At 36.4% G+C, this 24,534-nt stretch overlaps 1 protein-coding gene and 1 pseudogene across 2 annotated transcripts in view; both read left to right on the top strand.

The window, feature by feature from the left end:
• LOC113045731 (V-type proton ATPase subunit H-like) overlaps nucleotides 1-10,217 on the top strand; it is a 40,041-nt gene extending 29,824 nt beyond the window's left edge. For both annotated transcript variants that reach the window (XM_026206335.1, XM_026206334.1), the window contains 4 exons: nucleotides 46-171; nucleotides 2,177-2,278; nucleotides 3,798-3,911; nucleotides 10,023-10,217. In XM_026206335.1, the coding sequence (XP_026062120.1) occupies nucleotides 46-171; nucleotides 2,177-2,278; nucleotides 3,798-3,911; nucleotides 10,023-10,089 (409 nt within the window). In that variant the 3' untranslated portion in view covers nucleotides 10,090-10,217. The remainder of the gene's footprint in view (nucleotides 1-45; nucleotides 172-2,176; nucleotides 2,279-3,797; nucleotides 3,912-10,022) is intronic.
• An 11,588-nt stretch (nucleotides 10,218-21,805) lies between these two features.
• Nucleotides 21,806-24,534, top strand: LOC113046414 (kappa-type opioid receptor-like; annotated as a pseudogene).

Below are 24,534 nucleotides of genomic sequence, written 5' to 3'. Positions count from 1 at the left end.
ACAGGTTGCTTTTTCCTCATGTTTATACTGCTTTCCCTCTTGCAGTTCTTTTGATGAGTACAGCTCTGAGCTGAAGTCTGGCCGTCTGGAGTGGAGTCCAGTACACAAATCAGAGAAGTTCTGGAGGGAAAACGCAGTTCGTCTGAATGAGAAGAACTACGAGCTGCTGAAGTAAGAAGCATCTGGTGTTAGGAGTAGGGGTGTTGTATAACTTGCTGCAGTGTCAACCACTGGCATTTAAAATGCAACATTATTCTCAAATGCGCTATAACTAGTAATAAAGAGGGAAAGATCACTTGCCATTTGGCATCTACAGCGTTCTGTCACGCTTAATCATAGAATGTCATAGAAAATCAGATTTATTGTCTGAATTTTGTAATAAAATCAACAGAATTTGAGATTGAAGCTGAAATTTGGTCAAAAATAAATATTTTTTTGTCCTTCTCCACAAATGCTTACTTGTGACTTCCACTCCAGTCATTTACCGGTTGTTTGAAAATTGAGGCCAATCATTTGCTGATAGTTTTTTTGCTGATAGTTTTTTTTTTTTTATAATTAAGAATACTGTAATGTGAAAGTGGCTGCTTTGAAACATACATGCTGTGTGAATTGATATCGTTCACATGTGTGACCAGTCATAATGAGTGTTTTCAGTTCTCCCTGCTTTTAGTATAAAAAGATGTTAGCAGGGGTCAAGTGTTCAGAGAGGGACTGAAATTATTTTTGCAGTATTGAGCAAATGGTTCAATTACTGTTTTGAACCTACTGTACTGTTTTTAAATAAGTTGTTTTTACTGTCTGAATCACATTGTGCGTGTTCCTCTCCTCCCCCTCTGGTGAAGGTTGCACAAGTGGAAACCAAAGCCGAGTATCAGTTGAAACTCTCATATTCATTGTCTCTCAGTAGTTTAATCATGCGTCAGCTCGACCCTTTTGACAGCTCCGTTTAAATCCTAATCTACTCATCTCATTCCTCTCATCACCACCCTCTCCACAATCAGCACAGGCTCCATTTCAGCCCTCAGCTATTTGTTTCAGTTTAGTTCGTCTCTCTTCTTTTCCTTCCCTCTCTTGCTCTCAGTGTGCAGGTGATTTGTAGTGTTGAAACCCTCTCTGTCAGTATAATTTCACGCTTTCATGCAACATCTCATACTTGACATTGTTTTTGAGCAGAAATAGATTGAAACTATATTCCCCAGAGCAACAAGTCTCTCGCCTCTCTAAAAAATAATTTTCTTAAGCAGTGTTTTTGTTGAAAATATCTCAATAAAAAATCATCCATAAAAAATACTTTATAAGATGTATTTTCAATAATATATGATGAATTACAAAGCGTAAATCTCACAGAATGTATATTTCTATTCAGCAAGGATTCATTATAATAAGCATATGTGACCCTGGACAACAAAACCAGTCATAAGGGTTAATTTTCTGAAATTGAGATTTGTACATAATATGAAAGCTGAATAAATGAGCTTTCCTTTGATGGTTTGTATTGTTTAAAGTTCTCCAAATGAAGTCCTTAGCAACGCGTATTACTAATCAAAAATTAAGTTTTTATATATTTATGGTAGGAAATTTACAAAATATCTTCATGGAACATGATCTTTACCTAATATCCTAATGATTTTTGGCATTAGGAAAAAAAATCTATTGCTACATTTGGCTATTGCTACTAATATATCCATGAAGAATTATTTCTGACACTAAAGACTGAAATATATCTGCTCTAAATTCAGCTGTGCATCACAGGAATAAATTACATTTTAAAATATATTAAAAAAGAAAACCGATATTTAAAATTGTAATTTTTCAAAATATTATGTTTTTACTGATCAATTCACTTCTTTCAAAAACAATTAAAAATCAGACGTTTTTTTTTTTTTTTTTATTATTCTTTTCTATTAAATGTATCTGGATGATGTTTAGATCTTTTTATTGGAAGACAAGGACAGAAACACTGTTTAAAGGAAACTTGTTTTCAGTTTTCGCATATTTGTTTCTTACTGAGCTAACAGAACCTCTAATGTTTTCCTGGACTGTTGGTAGACACCACATCTCCAGCTGTACAGGACCCTTGGATATATTTGCTCAGCGTGGGTTTAGTGTTGCCCTGGAGGTGTTACTGATTGCTTTTGGGGACCTGAACTGATTGTGTGTTTGTGCTTCCTGCCAGGATACTGACCAGGTTGTTGGAAGTGTCTGACGACCCTCAGGTTATTGCCGTGGCAGCTCACGATGTGGGGGAATACGTGAGACATTACCCTCGCGGCAAGAGGTGAGCGAGTGTCCTTCATCCTTCACCCATAAGTGACCGTTTCTCCGACTCTGCGGCTCTGCAGTTTTATGACATGTTTCCCAGTACCCAAATATCCTGTAGCTCTGTACGATTACAGTGCTGAAAATCGCCCAGGTTAGAATTATTACCATCTGGGGCAACTGCTTGCATGCGATGATGTCAGTTATCAATTTACACTTACATCACTTCAAAGTGAGCAGCATACGAACTCGTCCAGGCTGACCTATTGCAAGATATTGCATAAGCTTATCATTTATATTGTCGGCACGTAGCATTCATGATCAGCCAATCAATTTTAAAATTAAGAACGCTATATATAGTTTTCCTCTAAAAGTAGAGAGATCTGCCAATCGTGTCCAGCTCCGCTGTGAGTGGCTAATATCCTCTCTAAACCAGACCACCCCCCCCCCTGAGGTCAGCCACTCACAACGCACACTCTCGCTTTCCTCTTCAAAATGCCCCTATCGTTCAAAGAAACCGCGCTGAATCTATAGGGACTCATTGGTTTCATCAACCCTGCTAACCCTGTAATTAGACCACTCCAGAACAAATTAGCTTCTGCAGGTGAGCAAAAGAGTTGCATTCAGTTCCGACAAGTACCGAGATATCCATTCTTCATTCTATAATTGTATCTGTCTGTCTGTATCTGTAGTACAAATCCCAAAGACAGTCCTCAAGTGGGAGCGTAATGGTTTTGTCAATAATATTTCTTACAGAAGGTAGCATTTTTCTACTGTGAGCATTTCAGATCAAGTTCAAAATGACTTGGAAACGACAAATGGAAAATTGTAAGTGCCATCTAGCAGTTCTTAGAAAGCACAGTGTTAGATAAGCTTCTCTTTTGGAATCTTTCATAAAGCATCAACAAGAGCCTGATTATGCAGCTCGGTATTTGTGGATGCTTTAATAACAGCTCTAATAATTTTGTTTTATTTTAAAAGGATTAATTTGTTGACACTTTCCCTCTGAATATTTCTAGCTGCATCAACGAATCAAATTAAACACATTGTGGTGTAACAAATATGATTTTAACGGGTTTTTTTTTTTTCAAATGACATTTTATCAAATATAAAGTGGCCGAAAATATTAATTTATGAATTGTTAATTGTTATGTATGTATTTATGTACATGCATACGACTTTATTAAAATGACATTCTAGCATGGTAGTGGCAAGTTTGCAAGATGTTTTCATTTTCTTTTCTTTCTTTTTTTTTTTTTTGAAAATGCCACATTCACATTTTTGTCACATTTTCTTTGGAAAATTACTTAGAGATAAGGACTGTTTGAGCTGATGACAGCTTTTTGAGTTTTGTGATTTTGTTGGTCTTGCACTGAAATGCCTTTTCATTTGAATGATTGGAATTGCCAAAAATAATGCCGCTGTTGTTCTCTGTCATTCCCAGAGTTCAATTGAAAGGCATAGAGGCCCTGTGTTATTTCCCATCTTGCAGAACATAATAATCTGGAACTGCATCTCTCTGCTTCTCTGTCCTTTAGGGTGATCGAACAGCTGGGTGGTAAACAACTAGTGATGAACCACATGCATCATGAAGACCAGCTTGTCCGCTATAATGCCCTGCTGGCTGTTCAGAAGCTCATGGTGCATAACTGGTACGTTTAACCTGTTAAATGTCACCCCGTCCCGTATACGGGACGCCTACGTTGACTATTCTATATTACAATCAAATCTAATCTAATCTTGACAAACTATATAACGTTGGAAAGGTCTAAGACTCCCAAGTATATATTTTACCAATATTTTTTGTTAAAAATTATGTAGGGAAAGTTATAGATTAATTTATGACAAGAGTGCACCCTCAGAAATCTACATTACAAAAGGAGTTTTGACCTTTGTTTAAAAAAAAGACTTCCTCGTTGCCTTTTTCTCTATCACATTTTAGAAATCATCAGAAGTTATATATCACTTGAAAACATAAAATCTCAAAATTCATCCTTTAAAACCCATTTTAAAATCAGACATTGCATTACCATGTAAATGGTACATCAAAATCATGTTACAAAATGTTTTCAGTCATGAATTATAAAAAATTAGGTTTGTATCATGCACATTCATGTCTATCTTCAAAAATGTGAGTGACGGTTATCAGGTTAACTTTGTATGCATTCATGAATTTAAAATTGATGTTCAGCATTTATTTATTACATGTTGCCATTATTTCTTTATTTATTTACAGGATATTTGCACAATATCTTTATCCTCTTTATCCTAACATCTTTCACAGCAGTTCTGATTGTTGTATTTATTCCTCAAGCGAAACAGCTCCAGTGTTTGTCCCTGATGCAACACTGCCCTCAATAGTGACCTGGAATAGAGCTTTATCCTAATCTCTCTTTGCCACACAGAAGTAATCTTTCTTACTTCAGTATTGCATAATATATTGAATTATTCAGTGGACCACTGTGTCTTTTCAGCGTTATTTGATCTTTGATTAAAACCCAGGGCACAGAATAAGCAGAAAAAAACATGATTAACTTCTCCAAGCGTCTTCGATGTGTTTGTCAGAGCGACAAACTGTTGAATCAAGACTGACGAGGCACTGGCTCAGGTTCAGGAATAACAAACCCAGCCTAACACTAGTAGCTCATTATTGTGTCTGCTTTCATCCTTAGGAGCTTCAGGATGATAAACCTCAAAGACGCAACACACAGCATGCGTATTTAGAGCACAATAGACATCTACTGGTGTACATCCACTGGCGTCATGAATAGTAATTGTCCGCTGTCAGCGTTTCATTACAGTGGCTTTAAATCAGCTTTCAAATTGAAAGTTTAGCGCCAAATCGAGCAGAATACAAGTCACTTTAAATGCCGCCTGAGTGGTATAGATCACACCTGCAAAGGGAGAATGTGCTCCATAAAGTATCTCCGAATAATTCATCTTTATCATCGGCTGCACTGCAGGAGATAGAAATTTATGGAGGAAGATGCTCAGGGAAGAACTTATATGTTTGGTATTTATATGTGACCCCAGACAGAGGGTTTTATGTAGCTATTTATGTATATATACACATACGAGACCATTTCAACAGCTCTTTAATTTCCTTGCTTAGAAACTCTTCCGTCTGCTAACTCTGACTCAGTGGATCATGGCAATTATTAGCCATTAGCTAAATGGCTCACATGCAATTTTCAGGATTAATTGTGCATAAATTTGAAGCGGTTTGACGTAAGGCTTAGCATGTCACCACCAAAAAGAAGGATAAAAAGCAAGAGGAGCAGTAAGTTTTGATTGTCCTCGGGAATAATGTAATGGTTGCATCTCGGTTCAAGGCTCTCAGATACAGACCCAGAGTTAAAAGCGAACTATTAAAAATGGCAATTGGGCTGAAGAGGCAGAGAGTGCATGTATTATATGAAAATCTGAAGGGAGGGAAGGCCAACTCTTATTTGTATTCTTAATTGGAGGAGGAAATTACAGGGGATGTAATAACTGGATGATTGAGTTAAGATTTGGTGAACGTGGTTTCCAAGGTGCTCTTAAGAAGAGCCATACAAGATGGGCCTTTCACAGCCTCTCCTCAAACGCCGTCTTTGCAATCCAGTTGCATTCACGAGATTTTTCTATTGGTGAGGGATGTCTTCTGTTATCTAGCATGGTTTTGAGATGATGTTCCATAGAGGAACATCCAGTTTAGATGTTCTAGTAAAGATACTAAAAGGTTATTTTCCTTTGTTGTTGCCGTTGTTGTTTTAGATTTAGAGCTTTTTTTTTACTTAGCATGTGTGCGTCCAGTTTATTTTCCCCTTGAGAGATGTGGTGCTGCCACCACACTATGGCTGTCGCTTTTTCCCATTCGCACTCCATAGAGACTGTTTGGTGTCATGGCAACAGCCGGAGGAGAAGATGTTTTAGTTGGCACAGTTCTAGATGGCCGACTTTGCACGCTGTTAGCTTATTGTATCTGTACCATCTGGGGTAACCCCTGGAGTTGTGCCGCTGTGCGTGTGTAGAAATTCAGCCAGCGGCTCCGCAGTCTTGAGATGTCGGATGACACAGTGTTTAATCAATATTTTTTTTTTCTTGTTTGTTTTGCTCAAGCCTTTACGCACTTAAGGACTTCATCTGCAGTCTGTCTGATGCAGCTTAGCGTGACATCTCTCAGAGGTGCTTCGCTGTTATGAAACTTAATTTTATTCGGAAATGAAAGTCCTGATCAGAATAACAGAAAAATGATTAAGCAAGAGTTCACTGCAAGACAAGACCAAAGATCATTACACCTTTGCTATGTTATGTGCTTCATATCTTTATCATTTAGAAATAATTTATACAGTGAATGTGGAAAAATTTAAGAGAAATTGCATAGACATCCAGGTTTAAGACATTATAATATTTATAACGCATACTATCTATCTATTTAGATACATGTCTTTACTGTTACTTTTTATCAATTTATCCATACTTGCTGATTTTTTTTTAATTTATTTAAAAAAAAATTAGAATGGTAAAATAAATGTATATAGAATATTTAATTATACCAATTGTTTTATAATTTGTTATATTTTAAAGCATCATGAATACACAGGCATCAACACTTTATTATTATTTCTATTCAATATACTTTACATATTGTTTATCCAGCTGGGCTCAGGCATCTTGTCCAAAATTTGTACAGTCAGTATAACAAAGGTGCATGAGAGAAAAATTTAAATGTTTAGTGTAACCTTAAAATCATGATTGAAAAATTCTGTTAAAATCGGAAAACTTAATACAGAGTACATTAGCAAATTTGCTGTAATAATAACTAAACTGGCACATTTACAGCAATGTTTAATAATGTGGCCCTATAACTCCAAATGGAATAAAGTATGCTTAGATATTTAGCAATATTTACATTAGTTCTATTTCTAAAGGCTTTATAATATTCTTTCATTTTCAGCATGAGACGGAGGTGCCTTGCCTTGAGAATTCAGTATAACCGTTTCTTGAACTCAGGAACTCTTCAATTGAATAATTGTAAAAAGCTTCAGTCCACAGAGTAATAGAGCATTCATTTGAATCCTCTTAGTCATTAAAGTCTCAGACACCTGAGGACGCAGGTAGATTGTTAATCGCTTCTTCAGTTATGTATTTTATTTTGTAAAAATGCAGTGTTGTTGATGTCTGGTAGAAAAGCAGAGCCGTCTCTTTCGTTTCAGATTTCAAAATCAGCCGCAGCTCTTCCAACACAAGGGCGCCATGGGTCATAGTCGTATTTACCACAGGTTGAATTAATAAGGCCACACTCAGTCTATGAGTCTACTGGGTGTTTCTGTATATTCGGGATGAATGAGGATCAAAACTTGCCTTTGGCAGGTTTGATAACTTTTTTTGCTGTTCGTTATAAGACCTTGACATTGAAAAAATGAAGGAATCAGTTCAAGGTGTCAGTGGAGAAAAAGTTGAGTCTCTTGAAGACATCACGCTGACACCGTGACCCTCACATACTTCTTGGGGTTTGGGTCGATTGCAGGTTTGGCAGAAAATTGAATGCAAAGTGCAGCTGATTGAGCCCAGTGGAGACTTCGCTTCAGTCTGATTGTTGTCTGCTTCCTGTTTGTTCTGGAGGACCGTCTTTGTGTGATTTTTGTTCGATGCCATTCAGTCTAAATGTCTGCGACCATAATGAAAATGTAAGATACAAAGTCTATTTTAAACCTGGTAGAACTTAACTAAATTATGCCTCGTAGTGCTTTTTGGTAGGAAATGAAAAAATATTTCAGTATAATGAGTCATTTGTGAGGTAATGTGTTTTTCTGCATAACCGTTTTAGACTGCACTAAAATTTCTACATTTTTTATTTTATTTTTTTATTCAAAAGGTGAGGGGCCATTTTACCCTTTAAAATGAAGACCTTTATAAAAGTTTTCATAGGGCATTTTAATATATGAATGTCATCTACTGCTGATCTTTATATTAGCTTGAAGCTTTACTTCAATTAGCACAAAGCAGTGCAACTAATCTGACATTAATATTCAATTAACTATGTTCCACAGACAGACCTTATGGTGTGTAAACTATTAGCTCGTCTTCTGTCCATAGCATTTTATGAACTTAAAGTGCCTAAATTCAACATTAAGTACAATCAGTTTTCAGGCACTTTTCTTTTTATCAGCCAAAATGTTTTTGAAGTACCCCTGAGATTCTAAATTCAAATTTTGATAATTTAACAAGCATTCATTCTTATGGTTCTTTTATGCCAGTTAAAGGTCTCATGAATCTAATTTGCTGCTTATTAGTAGTCAGTAAGGTATTGGATAGGTTAAGAGATGTTGATGCATGGTCATGCAGGATATCTGCTTTATAATTACTAATAAACAGCCAATATGTTAATAAAAAGCATGTGAGTTAATAGTGAGAATTATTGTACCCATCTGGTACAATGCTGAAAATGTAGAGCCACAAAAATATTAGAAATAAAGTGCTGTGTTCCCAAATGTATTAGAAGCAACCTGCAGAGATGGAGTTCATATGAAGCAGCAGTGCATCAGACTTTTGAGATTTCAGTTTCATTTTTAATTAATTATGCAACCCTATTTATTTATTACAATTTTTAAATTGTATGGCTTAATTATTTATTTTTAGCTTTTCATCAACTCACAAACCCCCTGCAGTTCCAGGAAACCCTGCTCTGCAGTTACTTAATACTCCATATCTCCATAGCAATCTTGTTTTTGCAAGCTAGCTGTGAACATATTAGCTCAATTAATATACTAATTGGCAGTCAAGCTGTTATTAATTCTCATATTGAATGCGTTTTATATCTCTTCTGCTGGATCCCCAATGAATCAGCCCTCTGTGATTCTCTCACTCCATCTTGCCGCTGATGTACAATAACGCGTCACTTATCTGCTTTATTTCCATGCAGATACCGTAGTCAAACCCAGTAGCTGTTTGACAAGCTGCCAGAAATGACAATAATTGAATGACAGGTGTGCGCTAATGTAGTCAATTTGCCCATAAAGAAAAAGAAGACCCCAACTCCCATAGTTGTCTCTAAACTCGTATGACTTCAGAGCCTGCTAGATGAACTTCTCGACCCTCCGTGCATCATACATGTTAGATTTTCAGCAGATGTGGTAATTGCTTCCTTGGATGCTGTTTATTCTGGCATGAATGATGTGAGATATTAGGCAACTATTGTGTCTCGTATCTGAATTCTATACCCCTTAAAAAGCTCTGCAATCTTTTCCAAAGCACCTGAGGCCTGAAGGAAAGCACAACGTTTAAAAAAGGTCACAGTTAAGGAGAAACCGTTATGAGGTTTGACATAGAGACAGGAAACGCTGACGGCTTTGGCTCGACATCAAGATGGTGGACACTTTGAAAGGATTTAAATGACAGATAGCATTTCCCAACAGCTGAGAAACCACAGGTGCCATTCAGAATGAACTCTCTCTAGTGAAATGGCATTTTCAGTCATCAAAGAGGAAGGAATCAAATCTTGTGAAGATTATTCAGGAAGGCAGGGGTAATTGAATATAGTCAGATTGGAGAAAGAGCTGTGGTGGAGCTGTAGGAAAATGCTGTGAACAAACCTTCTCTCCTTCTGCACGTGTGACATTTTATTTCTTTTTTTCTCTCACCGAGCTTAAAGTGGCGGCTTAAAAACCTGCTATTTTACTTCCATAAAGGCTTTAGGAATATCCGGAAATACAAAGAGGTGCATATCATAAAGATAAACAGGCATAATCATTCTGTGCTCTTTATGTTTTGTTTTGCAGGGAGTATCTGGGGAAGCAGTTGCAGTCCAGCGAGCAGTCGACTCCAGCTGTAGCTGCCCGAAGCTGAACTGCACCTGTGCTTGTGTGTGAGCCAGTCTGTCTGATCCTGTGTTCTTGGTCTGAATGTAAATCTGTGCTATAGAGAATCAAAAGATGAGTTGATGTACTGAACCATAAATTTATGATTTAATACTTCTTTGTTGTGCTCTATGTCTTTGTGTAAAGTTGTGCGTCCTTACAAAAAAATCACATTAAGAGATTGGAACAGTTCACGGAGTTATATTATAAAGCAATAAGCACCAAGAAGCCGTGGTTTACAGTGAATTTATAACAGCTAAGGGGTGTTGTTAGCCCTAAAACCACTGCTTCACCGGGCTTATTGTTTTGATAAAACAGTTATTCCATATATGTAGTAAGGTTGCACAGAATAAAACGGCAAATAAAATGTATGTATGACAGTATTCGTCCACCAAATGATGTAGTTCTTCAGAAACAGCAGTGGAAAAGACTATAGAATACCCAAGACATGTCACGTGTATAGTTTTGAAGGGGAATATTGCCGCTTAATCGCAGGAAGCCCCGCCTTCTGAATGAAAGAGCCAATCGCTGATCAGTAAAGTCAGCGCATCACTGCAGCTGCCGTTAGAAGTCCTGGTTGCTATAGAAACTGTAAGCACTCTGATGCTCTTTGGACTGAGCATGCACACATACTGATCTACCTTGAGAAATACGTTTTTTATAATGCTATTTGAGCAAAAGTAACAACATGTATGAGTTTTTGTCAGATTTCTTTTTTTGATTGAAATATGAAATTTAATCGTAAGCTTAGTGAACACTTTTGCAGAATTTGATGTTTCCCCATTCAATGAGATAGGAGTTGTACTTCGATGCCCAAGAGGTGTTTCAGAGATGGCCGCCGAGTGCCATGACATGTCTTAAAAGGATGGCTGTGGTTCCAACAAAGTGGTGACCGAGCAACACACAGAAGTAAACAAAGCTGTATGTTTGTAGTGTCATTTACAACAGCTCAACCAATCAGAGTCAAGGACCAGAACTGTTTTATAATATGTTATTTATGTCTTTGATGTAAAACAATATGAGTATGCATTAAATAAATTCTACCATAACAAACGTTTCCATTGAAGTTTGTTTGTTTTATATCAATTTTCTTATGTTTTATATCAATTTTTGTTCAATTGAAATCTCAAGTCTTTGTGGTTAAGTCTGTCTGTAGATACAGTAAATAGATCGAAACAATCTGTGTGGTTCTTTCTGATAGATAAACTGACTGGCAGACAGAATCATATGTCTGATTATCTCAAATTAGTTTTTCTCAGAATAGATTGAAAAATCATCTGAAGTTACGCTATTTGCACTTCAGCCCAGGGGCTTAAAGAAAGACAGATTGATTTTCTGTGATCTTGCTCAAATATCAGATTCATATGATAATCCTTCAATATCAGAAGTCCCTGGACCATATCATTCCTTTCAGTGTACAACCACCTTCAGGTCATAATCTTATTTTACTGTGTTTCACAACATTTTGATTTTGAAAGAGCCTGGGAAGTCATCTGTAGGAAATAAAATAAATTAATCCATGGCAATGGTTTTGCAATTCGACCCCTCAGTGTATAAACCGTACTCACAAATTCTCAAACTGTCCCCTCTGTTTAATAAATCGCGCATACAGATTAATAAACTGTAGCCACGAATTGTGTATTACGACTGATTTTTACTGCTTTGTTCCTGTTTTTAAAGTCATTTTGGATCAAATATTTTTCTAAATGTATATTTAAATGTAATAATAACAATGGTAGCCTGATAATAATAATAGTAGTAGTAGTGACAACAACAACAATAATAATAATTATTAGGATTCTTTTATAAATGAGGGCACATAAGAGTAATAGTTTTATCATAAAATAATTAATGAAAACTTTATTTTTAAATAACATTTTACAGTGTTTTACTGTGTTTGTGCACTATTCACTATTCTCAACATGAAGACTTGTTTTGGTGATTTTATTATACTAACTTTTTTACCCTAAAATTTGCCTTTTTTGAAAATTCAAGAAATTCTCCATTTTGAAAAATACATTTTATACATAATGCAAGTGGTCTGGTTGAATCTGCCGGCACATACTGGGGGCGGATATTGATTTTTATAGATCATATACTTTGCTCTAAGGGAATATGTTATTAACCTTTAGGAGAGCTTTGCTCTTTTGAAATGATGAATGTGTCTTCATAAACAAGAATCTGAAGTGTCTTGTATCAACACTGTGAGCCTCAAATCGAAAAAATATGATTTAATAATTTAATGTTAAAGAAATTAGCATTTTTCATATTTCCCATCCTCTTTCTGGTGATGTATGCCAGACTTCTTATGACTGCTTATATTGATCTGCCTCCATTTTTAAGTGCAATGCCCACAATCAAGATCCAGTCAACAACCATTGCACAGAACCAAGTCTCCACCAAACATATTTTCTTTATGGATAACCGTTATGCTCGATGTACAGAATTTTTTTATTTATTTATTTATTTTTTGTGAAAGTTTATCAAAAGTTCTCCTGTGTTTTTCAGGGTCTCTTACATTACACACAGTTCTAAAACTGTTCAAGGTAAATATGTAGGTGTTTTTTCTTCTTCTTCCATTCCACTGCCCTGCTTCTTTCATTTTAAAGGCAAAAACATATTTGCGTGAATGGCCCGAAACATCACAGAAATTTTAATTCCTCATGTTGTGAGCTTCTCAAATATTTCCGATCAGATTCATGCATTTTATTTCATGTCACTGTGGGCCTTTTTTACACCTTTTATGATAAGGTGACACCTGTGTCATTCGTAAACACAAACCCATTTGCCAATTTGCTGCATTCCTTGTGCATCCCATTTTTTAAATAACCTCCCAAAACCTTTTCCATACACGACTGGGCAGAGCATCAGACGAGAGCAGATGCAGCCACTGGGTAATTTGTGTTCAGTCGCCCTCTCTTCTCTCTCTCTCTGTCTAAATGGAAAACAAGCTGTAGCTGTAGTACTATCAGTTAGCAAATAGTCCGGTACTCTGTGTGCTTTGTGGATTTCCAGATAGAGATAACCTTCAAAACCTATAACCACCACACTATCTGACAGATCCACAGCATTTGTGGTTATCAGCTGGTTCGGATGTGTAAGGGCTCATTCGAATTCTAATAGGGTCATCTTAGGCCTTGTGAAACAAGGTTGTTAGTGGCATTATCAGATGTCTTATTCGACCTTATTGGGAAACTTGTTTTTTTTCTTTCACACCTCCGTCCTATTCAGATGCTGCTTTTGTGTCAAGAATGAATTGACTCACGTCTACGTTCCCACATCTCAGCGGCGCTGTATGGCATGCCAGTGCTTGTGTGACACTTCCCACACTGAGTGGCTGCTTTATGTAATGTGCGACGCAAACATCCTTTTGCCATAATCAATGATGAATTTGTGTAAGGGCTCTCGGAGGCATGTCACTTTTGAGAACTCTTTGCTGATGGCTTTTGTGAAGTCTTTTTCATGCTGCATATAGCATTCTTAAGGGCTGTTTTTATAAACGGTCTCTTTTAGGGACATTAAATTACTGAGCTAGGACAAAAACTAACTTCTAATTGACCCTTCGCAGGGAGTTTGATTTATAGGCGATCTGACCAATCACAACTCTGCATCTGCCAGTTCTGTCTGAGAAATGAATCTGACAGGTTTAGATTAGACTAATTTTAGTGGAATTAAACTTGAAAAATGGTGTGTATTGACATCTTTCTGCAGTTAAAGCAAGATACGTTCCTTCGTGTTTATTTTAAGTTATTACTAGTAAGGAAGAGATGATAGCAGCAGCAGCAACAAAGGTGGGCAATTTTTTGTGAAGTGGCTCAGATTTCGCTTAGACTACATATGTTTCAACTATGGCAAAAATGCCCTGTATTAGTTTTTATCTCATATATATCGCATGATAAGTTATATCACACCAGCAGCAAAAGCAATATCACACAAGTTCTGTTCATGTCAAACATTTACAAGTATAGTTCACCGAAAAAAAAAAAAAAAAAGTATTATTTACTCACCCTCATGTTGTTTCAAATCTGAATGAATTGCTTGCTTTTGTGTAACAGAAAATACGGTATTGGTAAAAAAAAAAGTTGTTCTGGTTACCAGTGACTTTCATTGCATGAACAAAAAATACAGGTATGTTTCTCAAATTATCTTTTATGTTCCATAGTTTATGTTAGGCCACTGTAAACTTAACGTTTATGTGTAATAAATGTATCAAATAAAATATTTCTTTCTTAAGCTACTAATTGTAATGCCTACTTGATACTTTATCAGTTAACACAATAATTGCTAAATAATCTTTTGTGGGTATTTTCACAGCCACATTTAATTAGCAATTAATTAAATTAATTGCTGCACCATTTAATCAATCGGATTAAAAATGTCAGCAAATTGTTGTTTCAACAACAATCCCCAGTGCTTGCGTTCAGCTGCATGTTGGCAGCATTGGCTTACCGAGCCACTCACTGAGGCTGTCTGTTGAAGATGTGGCTTTGTAATACAGGTGGAATATTATCGACTAGTCATATTGACCAGATTTGTCCGCTCTTGTTGACATGGGTCACAGATTGCCTGTTCCCATGGTTACAATTAAAACAGTAGCAACAGCAGTTAAGAGTGATTTCCCCTCTCATCCTGATAGCTGATGGACTCTGACACAAAGATTTTTTGTGGTATTTGTTGTTTTCAAAGTTGGCAGATCTACCTTTTGTGTGCGTCAAGAAGCTGAATCTAATCCAATCACTGTGATGGAAATATCAAAATTCATAATGTGCTCTTCTCATGTGTATTGTTAAGCATAATGAAGTACTTTCATTATGCTTAATCATTTTTGTACAATCTAATTTCACACATATGGGCTGCACTGTCTTTGGATATTGGATCACATTTAGATGCTTTGTTACAGTCAGTCTGCGATTGAGTCCATTTGACATTTTGCAGCCATAGCCTCTCCTTCTCCGATGAACCTTTCACTAACAACAGGAGTTCCTATTCAGCTCCTGATTGCTGAGATCAGGGCCATTTCATGGCATGTCGGTAGTGAAACTGCCTTTAACCCTGCAGCATCAGCCAATAAGCTCATTCATTGAATCATACTGTTATGGAAATCAGACACATGCAGGACACATTTCTCTGATATTTGTTATTGACTGTAGACAGTGTGCAATTAGTCATCTTCTGATGTCTCAAAAATATCTCGAATTGAGAAGATAATCTGGGGATCAGTAAATGGCTTAAAGATATTGATTTAATATATTGATATTTCTTTAGAAGTCACAAGGACTACTAGGATGATTTTAATGGACTTGCATGTATCTGGTATGCTATGATTTAATATGCTGACTGTTCCTTTTGCTTTTTTTTATCCTATTTTGTTTGGTTTGGGTTTCAATTTATTTTTCTTTTCTTTGTTTTATTTTTATTTGGTTTCATCCTGAGCTGTTTGTTTCGATTTATTATTATTATTTTTTTTTGGTTATTTGTTTTGTGGTTTTTGTTCATGTTTTTTTCTTTTGTAATTTTTTCTTTTTTCCTCTTATTTTGTGTATTTTACTTATTTTATTTTTTCTTATGTTTTTTTATTTGCTTTTTTCTTTTAATTATTTATTTTGTTGTTTTTTTTGTATTTTATTTTTGTTTTAATCCTGGGTTTTTTTTTGTATTTCAATAATTTTTTGTAGTTAATTTGTAGGTTTTTTATTGTGTTTTTTTTTTTTACTTTTGTGTTTTGTATTTTGTTTCTGTGTATGCTGTCATTTTTTCCCAATGTTTTTGTTTTGTGTATTTTAATTTATTATTATTATTATTATTTTAGTAACGTTAATTTAGTTTTTTTGTGTTTTTTTTTTTTATTGGACTTACAGTAATTACAGATAATCATCAATAAAATGATGTGGTTAAGTGTATGTCTAAAGCCAGCAGTCTTAAAACTGACTTTTACTTGCTTTTAGGCAGGTTGCTATTTATTACTGGTTGATATCGTAAAATGCAGAACCACAGAGAATAGAGCTCAACCATAAATTTCTCCTCCAATATTCCACCATCAGCACTAATGGCTGTTTAAGAGTGCTCAATCTTCAGGCCTGTGCTAGGATGACACGGACTTTGATCAAGCTTAGGCACCATCAGGTGAGTTATCTGTGGCTAGCCTTTATTTGGAGAGCCTTTTTACAATGTCCAGGCGGGCTGGAATGGAACAAAATCTGAAGTTTGTATTCCTTTTTATCCTTGTGTGCATGATAAACAATCGCCCATTTCCAAACAAACATGCTCAATGTGTTTGGGATTCACAACAATAAATGCACATACATAAGTGCACATACAGCGGAAATGTTTTCATCCTGTGTGCAGTCCATATGCAGCAGTATAAAGTGATGTGAACGTCAACATTACTGAGTATACTACTGTATATAGAAACAATTAATCTTGGAAAAATTTAATTCTTTCCCATAGATTACTTCCATTCTGACTCACTTATCATTGTGACATTTGATAAAGGACAGAATGACTATTTTGTTGTACATTTTGGGCTATGTCTGCATGTCTAATAACCACTTGACTTGGTTTATAACTACCTGACAGATCTATAAGGACTGCCATTAAATCTATTGTTCTTAGAAGAATCCCTTTATGTAACTGTGAGAGGAAGTGCTGATAACCTGTCTGTTATAGTAGCTTACATGATTGGCTGTTGATGTTGCTTCTTATTATTTTTCTCTGGTACAGTGGTATTCAGAATGCTTAAGGACTGTCTCTGATTTCCTTGCAGCCAGCATTCTTGAGTCGTCATTGTAACACTTCATTTGTATTTGTGAGGGCACAAATAATCATTTCATGGCTGGAAGGTCTGTTTGGCATGAAATCATGCACACTCAGAACTGTTGCACCTTGGTGAATATATATAAAAAAGAAACTTTGGTTCCCATGGAAACTGTTTCTAAACAAACCGATGCCTTCACGGAGTAAAGTCATTTCATTCTTCAAGGGCACTGAAAAATAGAAAGAATAATCCCACTATTTCTCTCTTTCTACCTCTCTCATGCTTTCTCTCTTCTTCAAATGCAAAAGAGAAAAAACCCCAGCATATCCATAAACCGTCCTATCCATGCTTTTTATTTTTGGTCAATTTCAACAGGTTATTTCTCGCTCCACTTAAGCTACAGATGTCACACATTTAAGAAATGATACCTTATAAGTGTAAAGCACAGCATATTTACACTTACATTAATTCATTTAGCAGACACAATTATCCAAAGCGACTTACAATTTGGGCACATATTGGCATGTTAATATATTTATTTGGATTTGAACAGATTGTACAGTTTCCTCTTCGACAGTGTGTTCAACTGCTAAACTTGGATTTAAAAGACCATATCATAAAATAGAGTCTCATAAAGTGTTTTTTTTTTCATCTTGTCCTTGACTTGACCTTGAGAAAGAATTGCTTACAGTTACATTTTTCCCTTTTGGTTCTTTATAATATTCTCTTCCATCTGTGCTTGAATTCATCATTGGTAAATGTTCAAAATATTTTTTGATATTTTATGTAAAAAATTGTAATGTGCTAGTTTTGTTTGTACATTAGCATTTAAAAAAACACACAAATAATGGGACTTCAGAATTATTCTCTACCCTTTTCATTTCTGAACGATTTGTGCTTTTTTTATCATTGGAAAATTTGTCTAAATGGAATTCGTGTGTCTGTTAAATAGTAATTATGTCATCATGTACAAACCTGCACACAGGGCAGGTTGGACACACTGCCATTGGTTTTTCAGTCTTGTAAAAAGTCATGATGACCTTTCTTACTGGTGAGGCATCTATGTATGTGTGTGTGTGTGTGTGTGTGTATATATATATATATATATATATATATATATATATATATATATATATATATATATATATATTGTAATGATGAGCCAGAGACGTCAAACAGGTCAAACAGGCAGAAATCAGGAATGGCATCAGGTGTGTCAGGGATAACCAGAGTCGAAACCAGAAACAAGCAGAGATCGGGGCAGGCAGCAGAGAATCAGAGTCAGAGTTATCAGTCCAAAGATCAAACACAGGAATAACAAACACAGGGAGAAACGCTCGGAAATGTTAGACAGAGTAAAAAAAAAAAAAAAAAAAAGTGTGAAACAACTGAAAATATTTTATAAATATGATTTCATATTTTTAAAATACTTGTTGGCCCTTTTTCCTTCTGTTGTGGTCCAGCTCACCCCTAAACCATCTCGATTGGGTTCAGGTCCGGTGACTGTGGAGGCCAGGTCATCTGGCGCAGCACCCCATCACTCTCCTTCTTGGTCAAATAGCGCTTGATGCATTCAGTGTGACTCTACAATTTTCATAGTCATGAAAATAAAGAAAACTCTTTGAATGAGAAGGTGAGTCCAAAATTTTGGTCTGTACTGTATACATATACATAGATGCCTCACCAGTGGCTATTTCCATGAGCGTTTATATGTAACCCTATGCGGGACGGACTGTGAATACCTAAGAGCAAACTGACTGTGTTTGCAATCATAGTTATATGCATATATGAATATAAGTATATCTGCAATAGTCTTTAGCTGATGAGTTCGATAAACTAACACATTACAACAAGATAAAGGCGTTAGCTTACTTAAAAAAACCAAACTTAAAACTTGTTACCATACTTACAAAATCTGTAATATTGAATTAACACATAAAAACAAAACAAAAAACTGATGCATTCTCACCTCTGAAAGATTAAAGTATTTAAAGAATTTAAATCTCTGAAGAGGAACTGATTCTTACATTGACTGTTCCAAGACGGCGGACACATTGGTGTATCCGGAGCAGTCGAATGTGGCTCTAAATACACATCTATGAATCTCCCATCATGCCATATTCTGACCTGAGAGCTGCAGCATAGAGGAAGATTATGACTCATATTTTGCTCTATTCCTCACATATGTCATTATGACTTCAGAAGATGTGGAATGCGGAGTTAATGACAGCTTTCAGGTAGTGTTTTTTTTTTTTTTTTTTTTTGTCTTGACGGCTTATGGTCACGGCTTTCGGTTTTAACGATTCTTAAAATCTTTTTAATTATTTATTATTGTTATTTTTTTTTTGACTGTTTTGTGACTTTGTTTACTGTGTTTACATGTAGTGATTTTTTTTATCTTCAGTTTTTTATTTTTTTATTGCCAAAATAGTCATCAATTAATGATGTGGTTAAATTAATATTGTATAATATACGTATAATATTTTGTAAAAAAACAAACAAACAAAAAAACAGCAGAATAGTCATAGTTAGGTAAACTAACCATTTAATTTGTTGTCTTATATGTGGTTTTATAGGTTAATAATTTTATAATTTATGATATATTAGTAATTAATGTAGGCAGAATACTAAAAACAGTATGCAGAATGTGACAGAATATGTGGAATACATCCAATCAACTTATTCTCTGCTGTGTAATATGTACTGTATATGTCTATGTAGAAAAAAAAACTTGCATGGGAGAAATACAAAGACTAAATGAAATAACTGATTAAAAGCCATTTTCCCTCCACACAGCTGTGTCCTTGAGTGGGATTTTGTGATGTCTGATGGAGCTGTAATTATCTACCCCTATAAGCCCCCTTTTCCTGAGGTTACGGCGCACAAGTACTGGGGGAAAAGCATTCCACACAAACAACATCTACCTATGTCTCTTAGCAACATGTGAAGTACTCCTACTTTTGCCTAGAAAGAATGAAATGAACAAGAATCTGCATTCACAGAATGTCATGCTGATGAACTAGATGTTTATTGTGTCCATTACTGGCATGACAAGACCGTGTTTAGATGAGTAAAATCAATACAGAATAGTAAATAGTAACATTAAAGAGGGCCATTAGAGCTCTTGCTGTGGTCGACCCTTAGTCATGTATTTTGTTTTCAAAGTTGTCAGGAGGAAAAACTAGCATTAGTGCTTTCATGAAGGAACACATTTGGGTTTTGCTGAACCTACTTTTTTCATTCCATTTACGTTTCTAATATTGCAATCTAGAATGGTCAACTATTTATTAGCAACAGAATAATAAGGTGAAATCGCATATTAAGCCTGCATTAGTCTTCTGCTTCTCAACCTTACTTAAAGAGTATTTTATAGCGTTAATAAAGTGGCCTATTTTGGAAAATTAAAAAGTAGGCTACTACTGTACTTAACTTGATAAGCTGACCACCATTTTATGGATTTTTTTGCCCCCTTTTAAAACTAATATTATGAAGCATGAGATCACATAGTCTATAAAGTACCTACTGCTGTAAAGTGACACTGTCCAGTAGTAACAAGGTAGGCAGCATCTCTCTTGCCTCTTCTCTGTGAATGTGAGGGGGAGTAAAGGCAGGTCAAAAAAAAACTCACATGAGAGGAGGTGGTGCCTCCAAGACACTGTGATTGGCTGAACATGCTGTTTGGCGCAGATGATGTCCATAACAGGTTCACACTGAAATTAATGAAAATAATGAAAATCAACTAATACACCCACTCAAACATCAACTAGACTGCATCTGCATCGCTACTATATACTGTAAGCAATAGTTCAAACAACAGTTCCTTGCTGCTGTAACCTCAGGCTTGCTTAGTTGGGGACGCTTAATTTCCAGCGATATCGTCGACTTGATTGGACAGATACTATTTAAACTGAACGGAGCTGGATGATGTCATACAAACTGAATTCAATGATTAACTCCCTTTAACTGAAAATTGAGTGTTTACTATTGTCATTTTGCATTATTTACACACTATATTCCTATATATTGTGGTACAGTTGCTTTGACACAATCTGTATTGTTAAAAGTGCTATATAGGCTTAATAAAGGTGACCTAACTTGAAAGAGTGAATGTGAAAGAATAGTAAGTCCAAATTCACAGTTTGTAAATATTCAAAAGAAGTAGGCCCCACTTAGCCCTATTCAGTATGAGAAGTTGGATATTTGAATATTACTGAACTACAACACCTGCCGCGTTAATTAGGCAGTTGAGGAATTTAATTAGGCTATCAGGAAATAAGTTGATTTTTCATAATAGGCCTAATAGCTGAACACCACTTAGTGTTAATACATGAAGTACATATAAAATAAGAGTTAGCCTATATATATATATATATATATATATATATGTGTGTGTGTGTGTGTGTGTGTGTGTGTGTGTATATAGCCAAATATAGTTTTTATAATTATTAATTGCTGTTCCCCTTCCCAGAAACCGTTTGAACATCAAATGGAACATGAGCATGAATTTATACTGAAGGCTACTACAAAACGAGATGGACTTTGCCTCTTCTTGTCAATCCTTTACCCTAATACGTCACTTGCCCACAGAATTACGCACATCCTTTTCTTACAATAGTACTAATGCGGTTTTCCCATCTTCGTCTCTTTGAAGAAAACATAAAGACGACTCACTCTGAAGAACTTCACCTGCTGCTATCTTTATTGAAACTGTTATCTTTATTTGAAGTTCTCTCGCGACCGTGTGCGCGTGAAATGTCTCCAGAGATGAAGTTTGGCGCGCTATCTTATGAAACATTAAAACCATTTAACCGACAGAAGTGGCGTATGTTTTCAAGACATTTATCAAATTTAGAAGACAACTTCATTGCCGCCGATATAGGCGAAGAGTCGCAGTAAGACACTACAGGTGCTTAACGGACCGTTTCAGATGGAGACCGTCACATGAGATCTGATGTCATACGGGACGCTCGCGCGGCGGAGGCAGCTGCTCTCGTAAGGTGGCAGTCAGTCAGTCATCAGTTGAATAGGAGCGGGCCAAAGAAATCAACGCATTGCGCACAGACATCATTGTTGTTTAAAAACCTTGGGATTTTCAATTTAAATTTGGAGTTTGCAGTTTATAATAAGGTAAGTCTTTTATATTTTATGTTTTACCAACTGTGTAAACATAAATGTTTTGGAGTAAAGTGCAATACAGAATCAGATATCAGCATATATGCACTGTATCTATTTTTTTTTTAAACAGATGCATACTGAATAATTATGTTGGTTAAACTGTCAGTATATATTCCCTTCGTTTATGTATTTTTTTTAATGATTATTTTACCATTTTTATGCAATCTGTATTCTAAAGCGACTGAACTTTTCCAATGACTTGTTTAGACATTTGCTCTCATTTTGCAAATAAACAGACGATGGACAGCAACGTGGTGCAGATTTTTAAGGAGGACAAATGCCCCTCATCGCACCTCGAGAATTGTTTACCCAACTTCACATGGCAGTCTGCTGTCTCGGACATTTATAACTATTCACTGAATGAAAGCTGGACGAACGAGCAGGAAACTATGTCTCCTATTATTCCGATCATCACTGCCGTGTATTCCGTGGTGTTTGTTGTAGCACTAGTGGGAAACTGTCTGGTGATGTATGTCATTATCAGGTAAGAAACAGCATTGTACTAAAATATACTGCCCTGCATTGATTATACAAGTGACTTTAAATATAATTTAGAAAATATGTATCTCACTTTTTAATAGACTTATTCGTTTATAAACAGTCATATGAGACGTTTTTGATGGGATAGTTCGACGAAATACCTGTTTTACGAAAAACATTTAGTCAAGTCCTCATTGGCAGTTTGGCTCCCCTCGGTGGATTGAAATATGAAGGCACAATGCAGTCAAAATTACCTTGACATACAGCTTACTGCTTTGAGCAAAGACTGTATCTGCTCACATTCTGTGTATAGACGAATAAAAATCATACTAAAACAGGGCAGTCATGTATATGGCACTTTAATATCGCACGATTTCTGTGCTGTGTAAAGATGGTATTATTTGTCTTTTAAAACATTTGGGATAAAGAAGTTTGTGCTTGTTAAATAATGTATCTCAGCACAAGCTGTCATGCTGCAAATCGCACTGATGGGTTGATTTTCAATTATTTTGCCACTCTGTGGCTCAATCGATTTTCCCCACAGATACACTAAAATGAAAACCGCCACAAACATCTACATCTTTAACTTGGCTGCTGCAGATGCCTTGGTAACCACCACCATGCCCTTTCAAAGCACAGATTATCTGATGAACTCCTGGCCATTTGGAGAGGTGGTGTGTAAGGTGTTCATCTCCATCGACTACTATAACATGTTTACTAGTATCTTGACCTTGACCATGATGAGTGTGGACCGCTATGTGGCCGTCTGCCACCCCGTCAAGGCCCTTGATTTCCGGACACCGATGAAAGCTAAGATCATCAACATCCTCATCTGGGTGCTGTCCTCGGCTGCTGGGATCCCTGCAATGGTTCTTGGCAGCACTCAAACAAATAATGGTAGGGATGAATGATATATACTGTATACACTACAATTCAAAAATGTGGCATTGGTAAGCTTTTTAAAACGATTTTTTAAAAGAAATATCTTATGCTCAGTTAGAAATAACTGTTTCTATTTTACTGTCTTTTAACATGTTATTCATTCCTGTGTTGGCACATCTAAATTTTCAGCAGTCATTACTCCAGTCTACAGTTTCACACGATACTTCAGAAATCATTCTAATATGTTTATTGGGTGTGTAAAAACACTATCTATCTAGATGTCTGTCTGTCTTTCTATCTGTTTATCTGTATGTCTGACTGTCTATCTATAAATCAGTGTATTATAATCAGTAGTGGCATCTAATTATCATTTAGGAAGAAATCCAAAATATCTTACGGTAAATGATGGCACTGTGAGTTCTCTACTCCATCCTAATATATTTATTGTTCCTTCCCACAGGCTTCATTACGGCAGAGATGATCAAGCTGTCCTCACTTCTGATTAATAATTAACCGCCGTTGTTATATTTCTTCTGCAGGCACTACAGAATGTGCTCTGCAGTTTCCAGACCCGTATCTCTACTGGGACACATTGATGAAGATCTGCGTTTTCATCTTTGGTTTTGTGGCTCCTCTCCTCATCATCACGGTGTGCTACACGCTCATGGTCCTGCGTCTCAAGAGTGTACGTCTGCTGTCTGGCTCCCGGAAGAAAGACCGCAACCTGAGACGCATCACTCGTCTAGTGCTGGTTGTGGTGGCTGTGTTTGTGGTGTGCTGGACGCCCATACACATCTTCATTCTAGTCAAAGCTCTTTCGCCTGGAGTGCCGGAGACCACTGCGGTCATGGGGGCATACTTCTTCTGTGTGGCGCTGGGATACACCAACAGCAGCCTGAACCCCATCCTGTATGCTTTCCTTGATGAGAACTTCAAACGCTGCTTCAGGGACTTCTGCTGCCCAGGTCGGACCACAGGGGATGGGCATGGCGTCAGTCGGGTCAGAAGCACTCTTCGTGAGCACACGTGCCCAGCAGAGGCCAAAGGGGACAGAGGCAAAGGTCGGCCCGTATGACTAGCCGTGGAGCTGTCGTCATTTCATGGTCAAGAGGACTCAAATGACCTGGGACTGACACAGATCAC

Source organism: Carassius auratus, chromosome 27 (genome assembly GCF_003368295.1).
Source record: "Carassius auratus strain Wakin chromosome 27, ASM336829v1, whole genome shotgun sequence".
Lineage (NCBI taxonomy): Eukaryota > Metazoa > Chordata > Actinopteri > Cypriniformes > Cyprinidae > Carassius > Carassius auratus.
Note: the sequence above shows the minus strand (reverse complement) of the source record. Positions and strands in the feature narration are given on the sequence as shown.